The sequence below is a fragment of the Sinohyriopsis cumingii genome, chromosome 2 (genome assembly GCF_028554795.1).
Source record: "Sinohyriopsis cumingii isolate HCF-2022 chromosome 2, ASM2855479v2, whole genome shotgun sequence".
Classification (NCBI taxonomy): Eukaryota; Metazoa; Mollusca; class Bivalvia; order Unionida; family Unionidae; genus Sinohyriopsis; species Sinohyriopsis cumingii.
The window spans coordinates 136,502,781-136,520,946 of record NC_142962.1 but is presented as its reverse complement, the minus strand read 5'-3'; the positions used below and the strand labels follow the sequence as shown (position 1 = coordinate 136,520,946).

The window sequence follows — 18,166 nt, the reverse complement described above, 5'->3', positions numbered from 1 at the left end:
CATTCAACAATCAGTATCTTAACCAGTATAAACAAATCAAAGAAGAGTTCCAAAGTAACTTCGTTTAATGATCAGAAATGATACAAGAATCATAGACATGGACGAGAATATATCTACATCTTTTATTCTATTCACAGGCCACCCAAGCCAATGGAAAATATGAGGAGACAGCCACAGTGTCTGTAGAGATAGATGTCCCCAACAGCAGTCCACCAACTGTCACCACTGCAACAGGAGTCAACACAGGGTATATTTATGAGAACTCTCACCTTGGACAGAATGTGCTTGATGGAACTACTTCATTGGCAAAACCTCTGCAGCTGATTGTCGCAGATCCTGATGATGTATGTTTACATTTCACTTGCCTTCTTTAGTGTAATGTCACAGAAAGGATGATTTGAAATTATTGGTGTTTATACAGATCTGTATTTCTACAGAAGTCATAGTTACACTCACTCCTTTTCAAAATATGCCAAACAAAGAAAAGAAACAACTCCCATTTTTGAAAATTCACCTCTTTCTTCATAATTGGAAACACTTTTATAGTGTTGTTTTCTCTCAGATCCATCTTAGTTGGCATATTGGTCCATTTATTTGTGTTCAGAACTGTATGTGAGGGAGGGAAAGTAATAACAAACTCATTTCATATTCTTCTTACTTGTTTTCTGTCTTTGAAAGGCAGTGATAAGAAATGTAAATGGCTAAGCCTATTGATATATTTCAGTTTACTTAAATCTTCAGCTATTTTCATTTTTCTTTTACCAGAGTATATCTGGTCAGAAAACAACCTTTAGCTTCTCTGCCACTGGCACTGGACTTTTTAATGTTGACTCCAGTGGATATATCTACCTGGCCTCTGGCAACCTGGACTATGAGACCACAAAAAGTGCCACATTTAATGTAAGTTGCTGCTGTCCGTGTTTACATTTGACAACTACTTGGCATTTAAAAAAAAAAAATTTATTCTTACTCATCTGCATACTTTACATTGTTTTCATGCCTGTGGAAATATTTGCATTCTAAGTTCAGATATTTTGCCAAGTTGAGTTTTATATTAGAATTATTCAAGAATACAAGCTCAAATTAAAGAAATGTTATTCAGGTTGACAAAACAGATAAATAATGATCAGATTTATTTGCAGTTGAAGGGGAAATATAATTCATTTATTGAAACATACTATGGAAAGAAGGAGAACCCAAATGTGCTATACTTTTAAATTTTAACCACAAACTTGCATTTGAGAGCTTTTCCTGTTATTAACATATATATGGATAGATAGCGATTGAGCTCATTGCAATCTAACCTTCACAACTTGATTGAAATACTTGGAATGAAGAAACTAATATTTTACTGGTTGGGTTCCCACAATTTTTACAGGACAGAGAACATCATTGTTGTGATGAAGTGCCAGAGGAACATCTTAACAACAGTATTGCAGTGAAAATACATGTCAATAAGATTTTTCTGACCGATTTTAATAGAAAGTTTAAAAAATTGCCTTTAACCTTGTGATCTAGGCATTCATTATTAGTGGAGAAGGAATTGTTTTTGCTTTTGCCTAGAGATGCAAAAAATGAGCCTGTCTCAATACAAATCTGTTTATGAAAAGAATACAGCAGAAATATGGAGAAGAGAATAGTTTTAATGCATTAGATAAGACACGTATCTTTAAGTTCAGTCTAGATCATGCACTTGTATTTTTGTTTATTTCAGGTGAGGGTGACAGAAACTAATACAGCTGAAAGAAGATTCACAGATGTTACTGTCACTATAATGGTGTTGGACCTGAATGACAATGATCCTGTATTTACATCAACTGGAGCAGTCCATGTTTCTGTGCCTGAGGGAGATTATACTTTGTCCTCCAGGCTCCTTGCTCAGGTACAGAAAAGCTTCAAGCATCAAAACATTGATTATTTTCAAGCACATGTTAGTGGGAAGTGAGACATAATAGTCACTTTTCCACCATCATCATGATCAGTCTGTTTAAATTTTTCAGTAATGCTATGTTTGTGGGCTTAACAGGAAGACCCTGTCATTCTTGTCTGAACTATCAGTTTGACAGAATTCACAACATGTCACCAACTGCTGTGATTTTCTATAACACTTTCATAATTGTTCAAATTCATGATTATCCTTAGGAACTTGATATCTCTAGATTAGTTAAGATCAAGGTCCTTCTATAACTAATTTGGTATGGTTGCTATGTTGGTATGGTTGCTATGTTCAGAGCATTAAGCTAAGTTTGATTTTTCAGGTTTTTCTATCAGAATTTGAGTGATAGCCTCTCAAACTTGACCTTGAAATTTGAAGCTTCATCAAAGCTTTCAGGGAGCTGCTTTGCCTTGGTAGAGTGTCAGATTTGTAATGAAAGGATCTTGGGTTCAATACCAGTCCAGGCTGTGTCTTAGTTGGTAGTGTCAGATTTGTAATCAAAGGTTCTCAAATTTAGAACCTATTCAGGCTGTATCTTAGTTGGTAAAGTGTCACACTTCAAATCAAAGGTTTGTGGGTTCAGTACCTATCCAGGCAGTATGCTAGATGGTAGAGTGTCAGATCTGTAACCAAAGGTTCTTGGGTTTGGTACCTGTCCAGGCACTATGTTAGCTGGTAGTGTCAGATTTGTAATCACAAAGGTTCACAGGTTCATTGCCCATCTAGACCAGCCAGGGTCAGCTGTCCCAGTGTGTGTTTGGGAAAGGCACTTAGCTTCCATTTCCTTGGCATGATAAAGCCAATGTGGGTTGAAAATGCTTTTGAAAAATATGACCATCAACCAAAGTTTCTTCATTTATTTGATTAGAATGGACAATTGTGTCCTCAGGACAGATTTTTGTGTACTCGAACAAACATGCTTCTATGTAAATTTAAGAATTGTTCATTGAATATCAAAATTAGATTATTCAAATCTTATTGTTGCACAATATATTGTGCTCCTCTATGGACAAACTTTAGTGAATGCATGAAAATAAGACTAGTTATTGGTTATTATAATAGTCTATGTTTTGTGTTAGGCCTTCCAAGATTGAACCATGCTGCCAACATGTTTGTAAATTATAATGTATTCAGTTTTGATGAAGTAATGAGAAAATATCTATTCTCAATGATGACAAGAATATCTAATAGTAAGACCTGTATATTGAAATCTCTGGAACTTTGACATTCATTTAACTTCTCATATTATTAGTAGATGGAACAAATGACTCTTTAAATGTGCTATATAATTTCGTTCTTAATGATACAGGACACAGTCCATTGTTGTAGATGTGTCTGTATACTTGTAGATAAGATATATATGATCTTTTGTTTGCAATACTTTTTCTTTATATCTGTGTTTTAATTTAGATGTATGGACTATGTAGTCTAAAGTTCTAAAATAAATAATTATAATCTTATCTAGTTATGAAGTGAATGAATAGGAAACATGTTCCACACAATGTTTAATTGCTGTTATTATTTCTCCTCTTAAGGTTGATGCAACTGATATAGACTCTGGAGTTAATAGATTATTGGTCTATTCCATTATGAGTGTTGAACCTGCTGTACCATCTGGTTTTTTCACCATCAACACTAAAACAGGTGATGTCAGCCTCAGTGGGCGGGTCACTTATCCAAGTGACTATGTTGTTGTTGTTAGAGCCTCAGATAGTGCAGTATCTCCAGATGCCATTAGGTAAGTATTAAGATGGATTATTTATTTTCTAATAACCATCAATAATTATGTCCTTCCTCTGTTTCCACAATTAGAATTTTAAGTAGACTCCATTGTCTAAATTATGAATATTGCACAATTAATTTTTCAATCCTCCTCCTCTACACAAATAATGGTAACTGAACATTTGATAGAGAAATTAATTTGGATACTGTTATTGTATGATATTTAGAAGGCCAGTGTGTATGTTCCAGTTAAAGTTGTATGCTATATGTTCTTAGCATGCAAATTCTATTTTGGCAGTAATCATAGAAACAATTTCTTGTCTTGATACCAAAATAGTTTGTGTTCCTAACCAAGTATTTTTTGTTTCAATTGGGATCACCGGCAAGGTATGCTAATTTGTAGCCAACAGTTTAGAAGAAGGCTTTACACTTTTTGCTTCCTGTCTCTAAAGGGCATTCTTCTGTGCATTTGAATGAGGTTCCCTAACTTGGCATATGTACTACATATCTTTCCACTGTTTTAAGGACTGTTCCAGTAAAACATATCCCTCACCCCACTCCCAGGACAGCACTTTAAAAATACTGCTGTAGAAGGTTGTGTTGCAACTATTTTGATTCAGAAACTGGAGGGTTGGTTAGAAAAATTACTGCTGGTGCGGGTTGTGTCAACAAAATCAGAAATAATAGACTGGATTGTTGGAAAAATTTAAATTCACAACAAACCCCCTCTTAGTGGTCTAACTTGTGGCAAATCAACACACAGGGACCAGAAATGCTGCCAGGACATGCGAGTCTGCCAAATTTGTATGAATTCACAAACTTTGAAAGCAGTGATGCACAAGAACTCCCTCAGATTAGTTCACAATCAAGCATATAAAAGTGTAATCTGTGCAGTATGCAATTTTTATTTACCATATTTACTGTATATATTGGGACACAATAAAATAATTTTTTTCCTGTCCCAGTACTTAATGATGAAACTTTTTCACCTAGGTCATATGTCCCAAGACTTAAGAAACATTTAAATATGTGTTAAATTTGTGCACCCACCCACTGCACATTGCTATAAAATAGATAAATAAAATGCTTATTTTTTTATCACCAGCATTAAAGAATCAAATATATCCATGAACTCAGTATATGTAGCAGAGGCATCCATATTGTAGCATCTAGTGTTTATGTCCAATAACACATGACACATTGTTCATTAACATGACCATAAAATAACAAATCATGTTTGGTTGTACTCAGACGTTTGAATACATTATCTGACTGAAAACTGGATCAAACAAGATCACGAACAAGAGGGAAATAATGAACTGAGTGCTTGAAGGCATCTACCATTTATGCATGCCACGGTGTGAAATGCAAAATAGCCAAGACTGAATTATAACCATGTCAACTGTATGACAGTATCTCACAAATAAAAATCATTATTTGAAAACACATTCACCTTAGTGCAAATGACAATCCTTTTGCTTGCTTACAAAAAATATTATTAAAGCAAGTTACAATGCAAGCCGGCCTAGGAAGCTGACTTTGCATTCTTTTAAGTATGCCGTTTTCTGTTTTTTAATATATAAAGTCAATCAAGATGTGGAAGCTAACTTTTGTTCCTTTATGTTGGTATTCATGGGAATTTTGAAAATAATTTGAAACAATGGAACAATTTTTAAAGTGACACAATATAGTGCTTCATGTATGGACATCAACAACCCAGTGCCGCCCAGCAGATTTAGAGAAAATAATGACATTGGATGAATTTGTGAAGGCCAGAAGAGAAGATAAGTTCGCCGACAACATAAGCATTAACATGGATGAAATTCTAGTTTACTGTGGTTTCATTCCTGGATGGACTGATGATCTGATGGGGATTAAAAGTGTGAAAATTAGGATGACTTGTGCAGATTTAAAAAATCTTACTTTAGTCCTTGCAGTTTCTGCTTCATGTGATGTGTTGCCTCCAATGATAAGTTTTCATGGCATGAGAAAGATGAAGAAAGGATTGTTCATGTTCATGAGAAGGGTTTTGTTGATGAGATGATCCTCTACCACTCTGGTGGCCTAGTGGTTAGAGCACCCAACTCGGATGCGGGAGGTCGTGGGTTCGATCCCCAGCAGAGTCAAACCAAAGACTTAACAAATTTTTTACTAACAGCTACCTCACTTGGCATTCAGCATTAAAACGTTAGTGTTAGGACTGGTCAGCCAGGTGTCAGGATAATGTGACTGGGTGGGACATCGTGCTACATGTCTACAGCATGATGCCTCAGTGCTAGATATCACTATAAACTGCCACACTGCAGACATTGTAGTAATATGTCTGAAAAATTGTTATAGCTGTGTTGAAAATCCAAATCACACACACACACACACACACACACAAATGATGCTGCAGTGGATTTAAGAGATTTATCTCAAGTAAACAGTTTTTTTTAAAATAAAATTTCAGTTGGAGTGCATTTTCTGACAAGTAATTTTTGAAAGATTTAAAAGGTGTCCCACAATATGACTTTAAAAAACCCCTACATGTCCCAGAACATACAGTGCATGAAAAATTACTTTAAAAATTAATTTATGGTGTCCCAACAAGTATGGTATCCCAACATATACAGTAAATACAGTAACTTTTAACTCTTGAAGTGCTTGTTGTGATGCCAGTTGCTCTGCCAGTATAGGTCTCATAGCAGCAGTGTTTATGGTAGGCAACTACGTACCCATCTGGATAATTCGTTTTAACATAAATAATGTTAAAGTTAATTTGATTGGTAAATTGGGCCCTGGAACAGGCATTTTATTTTAGTTTTAACCTTACATTTGTCAAGGAAGTTTTACAACTGCATGTTTAAAATATGGGTCAACTGGAAAACCAAAATGGCTGAATCCCAAAATAGTTTGTCTTCAGATGATGATTTAATTTTTCAAGTACTGGCGGATGATAGCTGTGATGGCAATGATTTGGAAGTATAGTCTGTTGGACCTTGGGAAAGTGTAACTGGAAATACCAACGTGTGATTTTGAGCCCAAAATTGCTGTTTTTATTTGAGTCCAATGTACATGCTGGATCAACAAGCAGACCACATGCTGGTCAACCCTCCATTCAGTGGTATTTTGAAATCGAATGTAGAATACCAATTCTAAATACAGGCAACTAAAAAGTAGAGAGAATTTTATTTTATTTTTGGAAAAACATTCATCACTGAGTTTTTTTGTGCAAATTTAAGATAAAGGTTGAGATAAATTGAATAGAAAAGAATCTAAAAAGAAAATATCCATGTCTATACAAGCAGACTATGGCATTGACAGACTTAAAACCCTAATATAGCCAAAACCCTAATTGCCAAAAAGGCATGCTCTTGTCCCTAACCCAGTATTAAAATTTCTTTACTAACATGTCTGATGGTGGATCATAATTGTTTTGAAAATGCTTCTGTTGTGGGTTGATTGAATTTGAAAGTACTTTCCCCAATATTATTTTACTTTCATGTTGACCAGCTTACATTATTTTGCTTATATTTAGATCAGCAACAAAGAACTTGTATGTGAATGTCACCAGTACTGGAAACAATGCTCCACAAATCCCATCGACACTGTACACAATTACAATCAGTGAAGGCACAGTGTCAGGAACCTCTATCTTTACAATTCCTGTAAGTACTAATTTCAATCCAAGATAATTTGTTTTAACATTCAAATCTGTAAATGTGAAAAATGTTTAACTATGTTACAAATCCACTATTTTATATGAAAAACATATTTTTGACTTCACTGATGTTTATTGTTTCTATGATAGGCATGTTGTTAAAATTAAATGTCATCGTTTCCGGAAACAAGGTGAATTTAGCTCTCAGTACTTAAACCTAGAATAACAATAAATAATGAAGATGTCATCCGGAGGTTCTTAAAAAACAAAGCAGTCTGTTTTTGTTATGACGGAAGAATGCTTAAATAACTTGAGACAGGAATGTCTTGTTAAAAAATCCTGTCCTTTGGATCTAAAGATATAAGTGGGTGGGTGGGGCATCATGAATATGTTTTTGTTGCTATATACATCATTGTTATATAACCCTCTTAATTGAATTTATTAGGATTCTTTGGAATTGTGCCCTAATTGTGACATTTTCTTATATCCGGATTTTTTTAAAATTTCAGCCATATTTGAAATGATATTAGCCTTTGCAAATTATTAAAAAAATGTATTGGTCACCAAATATAAAACAAACATACTGCAGTTTTTAAAATATAAATTGTGAATGTCAGATAGTGTGCTGGAAGCACTGAACCTACCTAGATACAAATGGAATACTTTGATTCCTAATTATGCCAGGTGTCTGTTTGACATAAAGTTATCTTCTTTAGACGCGAATTTACAAAAGGCCTTATTATGGTCACATAATTGCAGATTTATATATCAAATCAATATTCTTATCTGATATAAACTAACTCTTTAAACAATTTTTAGGTAAGTTGTAAAGTGTAGGACTTTAACATAAAAGGTATGGTATTTAATATAATACATTGTTTCACTGTTTTATCATCGTTTTTCCTCTACCTAAAGGTAAAAAGTTCATTTTTTCTCCATTTTTTTAAATAGAAAAATGATTTTCAATTAATGAACTTCCTTCAACCTTAAAACAATGCGAGATCATGATGGATGGAAACATTATTGTGTTTTGTTTAATTCTCTGTTAAGAAAACAATTTATATAATTTATCTTTAGAAGTTTATTGTGTTTATTATATGTCTACCATACAGTGAAACATATTATGCTATGATGTCCACTCATTTGTCCATGCATGACCAGTTTGGTTTCTGCACAATAACATTAGCTGCCCACCGTGTACAGTTATCAAACTTTGTGGGTTACTTGCACTTGGATAAAATAGACCTGAACAATATTCGGCTGAAAAGAATCAGAAGTTTCAGGTCATTGTGCCTGAAACATGGAATCAGTTTTCAAACAATAACTCAAGTTCTCCACTCTTATGTTTACCAAACTTTGTGTGGATGGCTTGCTCTTGGGGTATACAAAAGTCCTAGTGAATTTAGGGTCAGAAGTTCAAAGGTGAAGGTCTCCGTGACTCAAAGAAGAAAAATAGTTTCTGTAAAATAACCCAATTAACCACTATCTTTAGTTACCATAGTTTATGGATAGTTTCCAGGTCAGCTGATGAAGAACTCTATGGATATTGAGCCCAAAATGTTTAAGTCAAGGTCACTCTGAAAGAAGAAAAATGGATTCTGCACAGTAACTTGAGTTCTCCATAATCTTTGGTTACAAACCTTTTTGGACAACTTGCTTTTGATTTTGGAGTCCAAAAGTCAGTGTCACTGTAAATAAGAATGAAAAAAATGATTCTTGTACAAAAGCATTTGTTTCTAAACATACTTGGACCAAAATTTATTTGTGAATGACATGCACTTGGGTTAAGGAAAAAGGTTGATTATGTGTAGGTCAAACGATCCAAGGTTATAGTCCCTGACTGAGAAGAAAAATAGTTTCAGTGTAAAAATTTCAGTTACCTACATAGTGGACAACTAAACATGGGGTGGTGTATGATGTGTCATTCACAGTACTCTTGTTATTGGAAAGATTTGATTCATTATAGCTGAGAACAAGTAAAGTTTTCATTATGGCAATAAAATCCTGGTCTCAGTACAAACATCTTGTAAGTATTGTGTCATATGTAAGACACACAAACCATCACCTGGAATGAACTGTTTTGATGTTGACCCTGAATAAATTCAGTTATATTTAAATAAAAAGTGTTCTTCTGTGTCTGGAGTTAGATTTAAAATAGTTCCTTTTTTGGTTATTTTAGGCAACAGATCCTGATGGTCAGGTGCTTTCATTCACCATAACTGCAGGGAATGCAGCTGGTAAATTCAATATTGACAGCAGGTAAGTCAGCATGCCAGTCTGCATGACTGTGTCTCTCATTTCTATTTAGTTTAGATATTCGGCATCTTATTAAATTTATAGGTAGAATAAAAGAGCTATAGCACTGTTATAATGTATAGAATGTCATAATTCAATGCATGTATTGGGTCTGGATGTCTCTTATGAGTGACAAATAAATTAGGATCCATTTGTTTATTACCTATTAGAATGCAGAAGAGATATTCCTAGTAAAATGTATTCATTTTCAAAGAAATGAATGTGCTGGCATACAAAACGTCATTTTCTGGTCACACTATCCTGAAACTATACTCAACTAAAAATAAATATTCTAACAAATAAAAAATAAGAAATGGGTGTATTTTCACATTTTCAATAAGTCTGCTCTGTTTGCAGTGCTGAATGAAATTTTTATGGCATATGCCAGGAAACATATTGACACAAACATTGCCATAAGATTCAACATTACAGACTGTGTCAACAGGGTTTTTAAAGAGTATTATTGGTCACCCTTTACCACTGGTCTGTGTATAATAGCATTTAGAATCTCATCAATAGCAGTTAGAATAACCATCAAGAGCAGTTAGAAATATCCCATCAGCAATTAAAATCCCATCAATAGCAGTTATAATCCCCATCAATAGCACATAAAATCTCATCAATATTTGTTAAATCCCATCAATAGCACTTAAATCTCTTCAATATGAGTCATAATCTCATCAATATTAGCTAGAATCCCATCAGTAGCACATAAAATCCCCTCAATAACAGTTAGAATAACCATCAATAGGAGTTAAAATCTCATCAATATTAGTTAGAATCCCATCAGTAGCACATAAAATCCCCTCAATAACAGTTAGAATAACCATCAATAGGAGTTAAAATCTCATCAATATTAGTAGAATCCCATCAGTTATACAAATACTTTAACTACACACTGAATCCACCTAAAAAGAGACTACTTGCTGCAAATATGTAGGAATTACCTTACACATGGTATCTAATCTTAGTAATGATTGCACACACTATATACAATGTTAGGAATGATGTTACACACAATATCCAATGCAAGGAATGACCATAGACACGATATCCAATATTAAAAATGACATTATACACATTATCCAATGTTAGAAGTGACCTTACCCACAGTATCCAAGTTTATAAATGACATTACACACAGTAACAAAAGTTGGAAATCATATTTAACACAATATCCAATGTTAGGAATGATGATACACACAGAATCCAAAGTTATTAAAATAATCTTATACACAGTTTCTAATGTTAGAAATGGAATTACACACAGTATCGTGTATTAGGAATGACCTTACACACTGTATCCAAATGTTAGGAATGACATTACAAATAGTATCCAATTTTAGAAATGACATTACACATAGTACCTGAGGTTGGGAATGACCTTGCACACAATGTCCAATGTTAGAAATGACCTGATGATGTTACGTGCTATCAACTGTTAGAAATAGCATTACACACAATATCCTGTGTTAGGAATGACCTTACACACGGCATCCTAAATATGAGGTTTTATCAATCCAATCCAGACCGCTCTGGTGGCCTAGTGGTTAGAGTGTCTGCCTCAGATGCGGGAAGTCATGGGTTCGATCCCTGGCCAAGTCATACGAAAGACTTATAAAAATGGTACTAACAGCTGCCTCGCTTGGTGTTCAGCATTAAGAATTTAGTGTTAGGACTGGTCAGCCTGGTGTCAGGATAATGTGACTTGGTGGGACATCATGCTACATGTCTGTGGCATGATGGTTCATTGCTTGACATCACTGTAAACTGCCACACTACAGACATTGTAGCGATATGACTGAAAAATTGTTAAAGTTATGTTAAAAATCAAAATCTCTCACACACACACGCATACATTGTCCAATTCGTGTCCTGTGCATGCAGCCTGTGGGCTGATTTTAAATGGCCCGCCAGAGCTCGGGCAGCTATATAGTTGTTGCTTTTCAGTTTTCTGCTGCGGCCCTCTGCTTCATGAAAAACATTTTTCAGTGGCCCATGGTGTCAAAAAGGTTGGTCAGCACTGCCTTACAGTATCCATTGTTGGAAATGGCCTTACACACAGTATCCAAATGTTGGGAATGACCTTACACACAGTATTCAATGTTAGAAATGACATTACAAACAGGATCCAATTTTAGAAATGACCTTACATTCAGTATCCTAATGTTAGAAAGATAGTACAAACAGTATCCAGTGTTAGGTATGACCTGCACACAATATCCAAATAATGTCATTTTTATTTTATCAAAATTTCGATGCTTGCATTTACACCTGAGCACCAATTGGTTGATTTCACAGAAAACATATTTGAAGACACTTTGTTATTTTTGTTATGATATGGTTAGAATAGTTCCATAATCTCCTTTATTTTAGTATGTATGATTTACATGGTGAATTAAATGTAGATTACAGATCCAGAGTTTATCTAAAGAATTAAATCTGAATTTGACATATTGTGATTGTTTCTTTGTTGCAGTGGTCAGTTGAGAACCGTAGGAAGCTTGGACAGAGAAGTCACCCCCACCTATGGTTTAACAGTTACAGTGAGGGACACCACTACACCTCTGCCATTGGTAATGTTGCCATATATGCCAGAATGTTTTTATATATGCAGTCAAACCTCTGCAAATCCTGTACTGATAACTTAAGTAACGCTATCTCTCAGTTTCATACAGTCAAACCTATGTAACTCCAGCACTGATTACTCGAGTAACTCAACATCTCTCAATTCAAAACTACATAACTCCAACACTTAAAGCTCAACATCTGTCAGTTCCATACAGTCAGACCTACATAACTCCAACACTGATTACTGAAGTAACTCAACATCTCTCAAATGACTTGCCCAGTCCCTGAATAAAGTTAACTCCAACACTAATTACTGAAGTAACTCAACATCTGTCAAATGACTTGTCCTGTCCCTGAATAAAGTTCACTTCAACACAGATTACTGAAGTAACTCAACTTCTGTCAAATGACTTGTCCAGTCCCTGAATGAAGTTATCTATTACCTGTAACATTAAAAAACATAAACTACTAAAGAAGTATTTACATTTTTGAGGTTTTTTGTATTTTATTGTGAAAATAATTTCTACAAATGTTTTTACAACATGAAAGTATTTGTGAGGCATCAGACTGATGTTCTCGACAATGTACTGAAAATTCCTATATATGTAATTTAACTAATCTTCTGTATTTTTGTATTTTGCAATATAATTGTTTCATTCACAACAGCAATTGTATTTACTTATAGTTTTCAAAGGTTTTCATAAATTTTGTTTGCATTATGATCATTTACTTTAAAAGTTCGAGTAGCATTTTATTAAAAATGCAATTTATGCAGTTATATTTTTTATTATTTCTTTACACAAATGTAGTTATATTTTGATAAATCTCTTTACACAAATATAGTTATAGTTTGATTATCTCTTTACACAAATGTGTAGTTATATTTTGATTATCTCTTTACACAAATGTACAGTTATATTTTGATTATCTCGTTACACAATTGTACAGTTATATTTTTTATAATCTCTGTACACAAATGTAGTTATATTTTGATAAATCTCTTTACACGAATGTATAGTTATATTTTGATTATATCTTTACACAAATGTACAGTTTTATTTTGATTATCTCTTTACACAATTGTACAGTTATTTTTTTACAACCTCTGTACACAAATGTACAGTTATATTTTGATTATCTCTTTACACAAATGTACTTCATCTTGTTAATAGTCTGCGACAACCACAGTATCTGTCATCCTAACTGATGTCAATGACAATAGTCCTGTCTTTCCCAGCCAGTACCAGTTTACTGTGCCAGAAAATCAACCTGCTGGCAGCAGTGTTGGAACTGTAACAGTAAGTAATATTATCTCTCACCCATCCATGATGGAAACCCTGAATGATGGAGTTTCTATCTTTCATTTCAACAGATTAAATGTTAAGAGAAGCAATTTTTGATAAACCCTCAGAGCTGACACTATTCAAGTTTGACACTTGGCAACCCATGAATTTCTAAAATATCTTTAAGTGATCTGGTCTTTACAGCATTTATGTGAGACCAGATTGTTTGTTATTAATTAGTTATTGGCTTGGTAAATGTGTGTACTGTTTTACATCATAGTGTTATTAATTAGTTATTGGCTTGGTGAATGTGTGTACTGTTTTACATCATTGTGTTATTAATTAGTTATTGGCTTGGTAAATGTGTGTACTGTTTTACATCATTGTGTTATTAATTAGTTATTGGCTTGGTAAATGTGTGTACTGTTTTACATCATAGTGTTATTAATTAGTTATTGGCTTGGTAAATGTGTGTACTGTTTTACATCATAGTGTTGTTAATTAGTTATCGGCTTGGTAAATGTGTGTACTGTTTTACATCATAGTGTTATTAATTAGTTATTGGTTTGGTGAATGTGTGTACTGTTTTACATCATAGTGCTATTAATTAGTTATTGGCTTGCTAAATGTGTGTACTGTTTTACATCATAGTGTATATCATAATAGTTTTTGCAAGTTAAGTTTGTTTGTCAAATTCACAAGAATTTTATATTCATTCTTATTGTTATTTCAAGTCAGTATTACTTTTTGGCATGCCTGCATTATATCTAGATCTGTATATCTTGCCTATGTTCAAGTCCTATTGTTTTTCTCCTGCCTATTCAGTGCTTCCTTATGCATCATGTCAGGAAGTGATAACATAGATGACAGTGAAAGTGTTCATGTGAGTGAATGTAGACTACTAGTATAAGAACCCTTACTGTATTGTAGTTGACTTGGTAATTTGTTTTGGGTATGTGTATACAAGCATATTTTACAAATATTAAACTTTTTATTACAGGCAACAGATGCTGATCAGCCTAACACTGTGAATTCTGAACTTACTTACAGACTGAACCTGGCTAATAGCTTGTAAGCTTGTACTAATAGTATGGACTTCTAAATCTTGACAACAGCTTTCTCCATCTTCTCTTGTCCCTCTATTTTCATGCCACTCAGTACATACAGAATGAGAGATAGAAATATGTTAAGTGTAATTTTTTAATGTTTCAGAAGAGTATTAATAATTTTCTTTCAGTACTTCCCCATTTTAAAAGCAAAAGAACAACAATAGACTCGTATAAAACCTGTTATTCAGTGAAGGACTATGTTATAGTTTTAAATTATGTCAGACTTAAACATTTATTCTCAGTAATATAATGGAGTAGCAATAATTTGATAATTTGTTGTTAAGCAGGATTGAGACCAATGCTGACATTGTTTATATTTTATAATTCATTTGTACTTGATGGAATTAATTTCCAAAAGGGGAAATTCCTGGTTGGATCAGATCTTCAGAAGTTAAGTTCATATCCATATTCAAAATCAAGTAATATAATTGCATGAAGATCAGAATTCACAAATTTGCAATATAATTTCACAAGATTATTAAGAAATCATATGTTTGTAAGAAATCTGAGCCATGTTAATTGGATCTCAAATAGATCTTTTACAGAGCACATTTAGAGAAGTGCAGTTTGTATAAGACAGACATTGTATAATTGCTTGTACTCAAAGCAATAATGCCTCCTCAGCTAATCCATCAATTATATCTATCAGACCCTCAAAGATGGGAGCATTTTCTCAACAGCATGAACTTTCCTAGATACTATGTATTTTTCAAGTTGTTAAACTTCATAGTTAAACTTAAAATCATCAAATCATCATTATGAATTTATAATTAAACCTTGACGGCATTTTTTAAAAATGTTTGTAATATTATTATTTTCAGCTTTGCCATTAACCCGACTACTGGACAGATCACTACTTTACAACCACTAGACTATGAGTCTCAAAGTCAGTATATATTTGAAGTATTGGCTGTTGATCGTGCCATTGATTCTCGAACAGGAACAGTGTCTGTTACCGTGTTGGTGACGGATGTACAGGATTCTGTGCCATTGTTTACACAGCAAATCTTCACTGCGAATGTTGCTGAAGGGAATGCCAATGCATTTGTTGTCTTTGTTTCCGTAGGTATCCTTGGCAGACTGATTCTCTCAGTCAAGATGAATAAAGTTTTAAATTGCTAATATTCTAGTTAAAGAGTGAAGTTTGAATGAACAAATAGGCACAAAATAAATCAGATGCAAATTGATGGTTAATATGGTGCATAGTATGCCATTGGTTTCGAGGCATTCAAAATCTGTGTCCATAATTAGCTAATTAATCTGACACTTAGATGACAGCCGTTTAAAATAAAATGCAGATCAAGACATTATTTTGCCAGTTTTAAAAGTAAGCATGCTCAAAGTGAAAGGATGGTCTACATGTGAGGGAGAGAAAGTTGTCAGAGATCCTCCAGAATTTGCTTGCCTGTCACTATAATTGGTTTTAACCTTATTACATATTTGTTGATATAATGCTTAATCAGATATGTAGATTTTCGTTACACTAAACATCTGTTTGTTGTATTCTTGTTCATATTTTATTTTGATATTTTCATCAGTGTTTATGCAGATTGCATTTCTGAGACCAAAAAGTTTAAAATTCATAGGCAAAGTTATTTATTTTGGTACCTCAAAATTTATCATCATTTCTATCAAACCCCTTTTTCCCAAGTTGTTTCTGCCCTAAGACTACTTGTTGGTGGAAAGAAAATCATCCATTTTTCTTCACAGGCTGTTGATGCAGATGCAGTTGATAATATTCAGTACAAGTTCCTATCACCAGCCACAGCAACAACATTTAATATTAATAGTGCATCAGGCCAAATTAATACTGCTGTTGCTTTGGACTATGAGACTCAGAGATACTATGAATTCTTTGTAACAACCGTTGATGGTCAAGGGTCCACTAATCCACCATCCACAGCCACTGTCCGAGTCACTGTTCTGGTAAGCATATGAAGGATGTAGAGGATTTCCTCAGTTAAGACATTCCACGATAGCATGAAATATCATAGTGCACAATCTATACCTGGAATTGGTAATTCTATAATTCTTTCAATTTAACAAAAGTTTACTACGGCATCTCATTATCCCAGTCATATCCATATAGTCATAACATACATGGCTGATTTGGGACCTTTATTTTACTAATTCATTTATTTACACATTTCTAGTTAGTGATTTAAAATAGACTTGTGACAAGCAAAATGTCACTCTTCAGTCCCGTTATTATAATGATTGTAAATTATCTTAATTTAATAGTCTTTTGATCAGAATATATTGTACATGTTAATAATTATTAAAGGCTAAGCATAAGAGATTATCTGAATAAAAACATGGTGAAAATACTAACAGCAAAATAATATTGACTTAAAAACAATATTCAGAAAACATGAAGCAGATAAAAAAAATCACGAAATTTTCATCTTGTTTTTCTAGGATCAAAATGATAACAGCCCAGTTTTGTTACTGCCTGTTACCTCAGTTCAGGTGTTTGAGGATGCCAAAGTAAATCGTGTCCTAGTAATTGCCACAGCAACAGACGCTGATGCAACAGTAAGTGTGAAGTTTGTACCATGGTTTGATCATAGTTTCACTTTGTTCCAATGGTGCTTAATACAGAATTATTTATGTATATACATGTACAACAAGGAATATTGACTTCCACTTTGTTTTGTAGAAAAAAGGTAGTGTTTAGAGGTGAACACTGGTAATAGCTTCTTAAACAGACTTATCACTTCTGTTTTGATGTTGTGGAAAAAAGTGATTTATAAAAAATTGTTTTAAGTCTTTTTTTATCCGGTCACTCTAGGTAGGTACATTAATTGGTGGGCAAGCCGGTAGGCGGTTTCATAATATCTTAAACCAATACTGTTTTGTATTGGGAATTAAAGGTTTAACTTTAAAATTGTAAAATTATTAAAAATTTATATGTAAAGATTATAGATTGTAAAATAAATTTTTAATTATAAAAGGGCAAAGATCACTGTAATACAAATTTATTTTCTGCATGATGATGTTTAAAATAGCTGCAGAAGACTTGTTGAAGTAGAGATGAGCTATGTAATAACTCATCATACTTTTTTTTGTGTTACGCTTATTTCTTATGTTCAGTTCACACTTGAATCAGTAAACTGGATGAGTTTATGCACTCTTTTTTCACCACACCCCTATGATTAAAGGTCGCTGTGATCTACATTTCAAATATTACTAGCCTATGTTAAATGTATGTGTTTGTGATCACAACATCAAAAAAAAAATAATTGTTATTGAACGTGTGCAGGCATCCATCCAAGAAACACTACTAAACATATAAATACGTGTCCGTATTTGCATTGTTTTGTAGGGACACTACTCAACATATTGATCCTTTTTATCTCCATATTTCTATTGTCTTGTAGGGTCACTACTCAACAAATCAATCCTATTCATCATTGTATTTGCATTGTTTTGTAGGGACACTACTCCACAAATCAATCCTTTTTATCTTTGTATTTGCATTGTTTTGTGGGGACACTACTCAGCATATCAGTCAGTTTCATCTCCATATTTTCATTGTTTTCTAGGGACGCTCCTCAACATATCAATCTTTTTCATCCGTGTATTTGCATCATTTTGTAGGGACATT

General features: G+C 33.6%; 1 protein-coding gene across 2 annotated transcripts in view; it reads left to right on the top strand.

Moving 5' to 3' along the window:
* The window catches only part of LOC149805906 (cadherin-99C-like), a 148,808-nt gene that overhangs the window by 28,251 nt on the left and 102,391 nt on the right, over positions 1 to 18,166 (top strand). For both annotated transcript variants that reach the window (XM_089950670.1, XM_089950669.1), the window contains exons 11-22: positions 138 to 344; positions 766 to 900; positions 1,715 to 1,882; positions 3,472 to 3,674; positions 7,179 to 7,308; positions 9,481 to 9,560; positions 12,076 to 12,172; positions 13,340 to 13,465; positions 14,451 to 14,521; positions 15,381 to 15,621; positions 16,270 to 16,485; positions 16,978 to 17,094. In XM_089950670.1, coding sequence (XP_089806796.1) covers positions 138 to 344; positions 766 to 900; positions 1,715 to 1,882; positions 3,472 to 3,674; positions 7,179 to 7,308; positions 9,481 to 9,560; positions 12,076 to 12,172; positions 13,340 to 13,465; positions 14,451 to 14,521; positions 15,381 to 15,621; positions 16,270 to 16,485; positions 16,978 to 17,094 — 1,791 coding nt within the window. The remainder of the gene's footprint in view (positions 1 to 137; positions 345 to 765; positions 901 to 1,714; positions 1,883 to 3,471; positions 3,675 to 7,178; positions 7,309 to 9,480; positions 9,561 to 12,075; positions 12,173 to 13,339; positions 13,466 to 14,450; positions 14,522 to 15,380; positions 15,622 to 16,269; positions 16,486 to 16,977; positions 17,095 to 18,166) is intronic.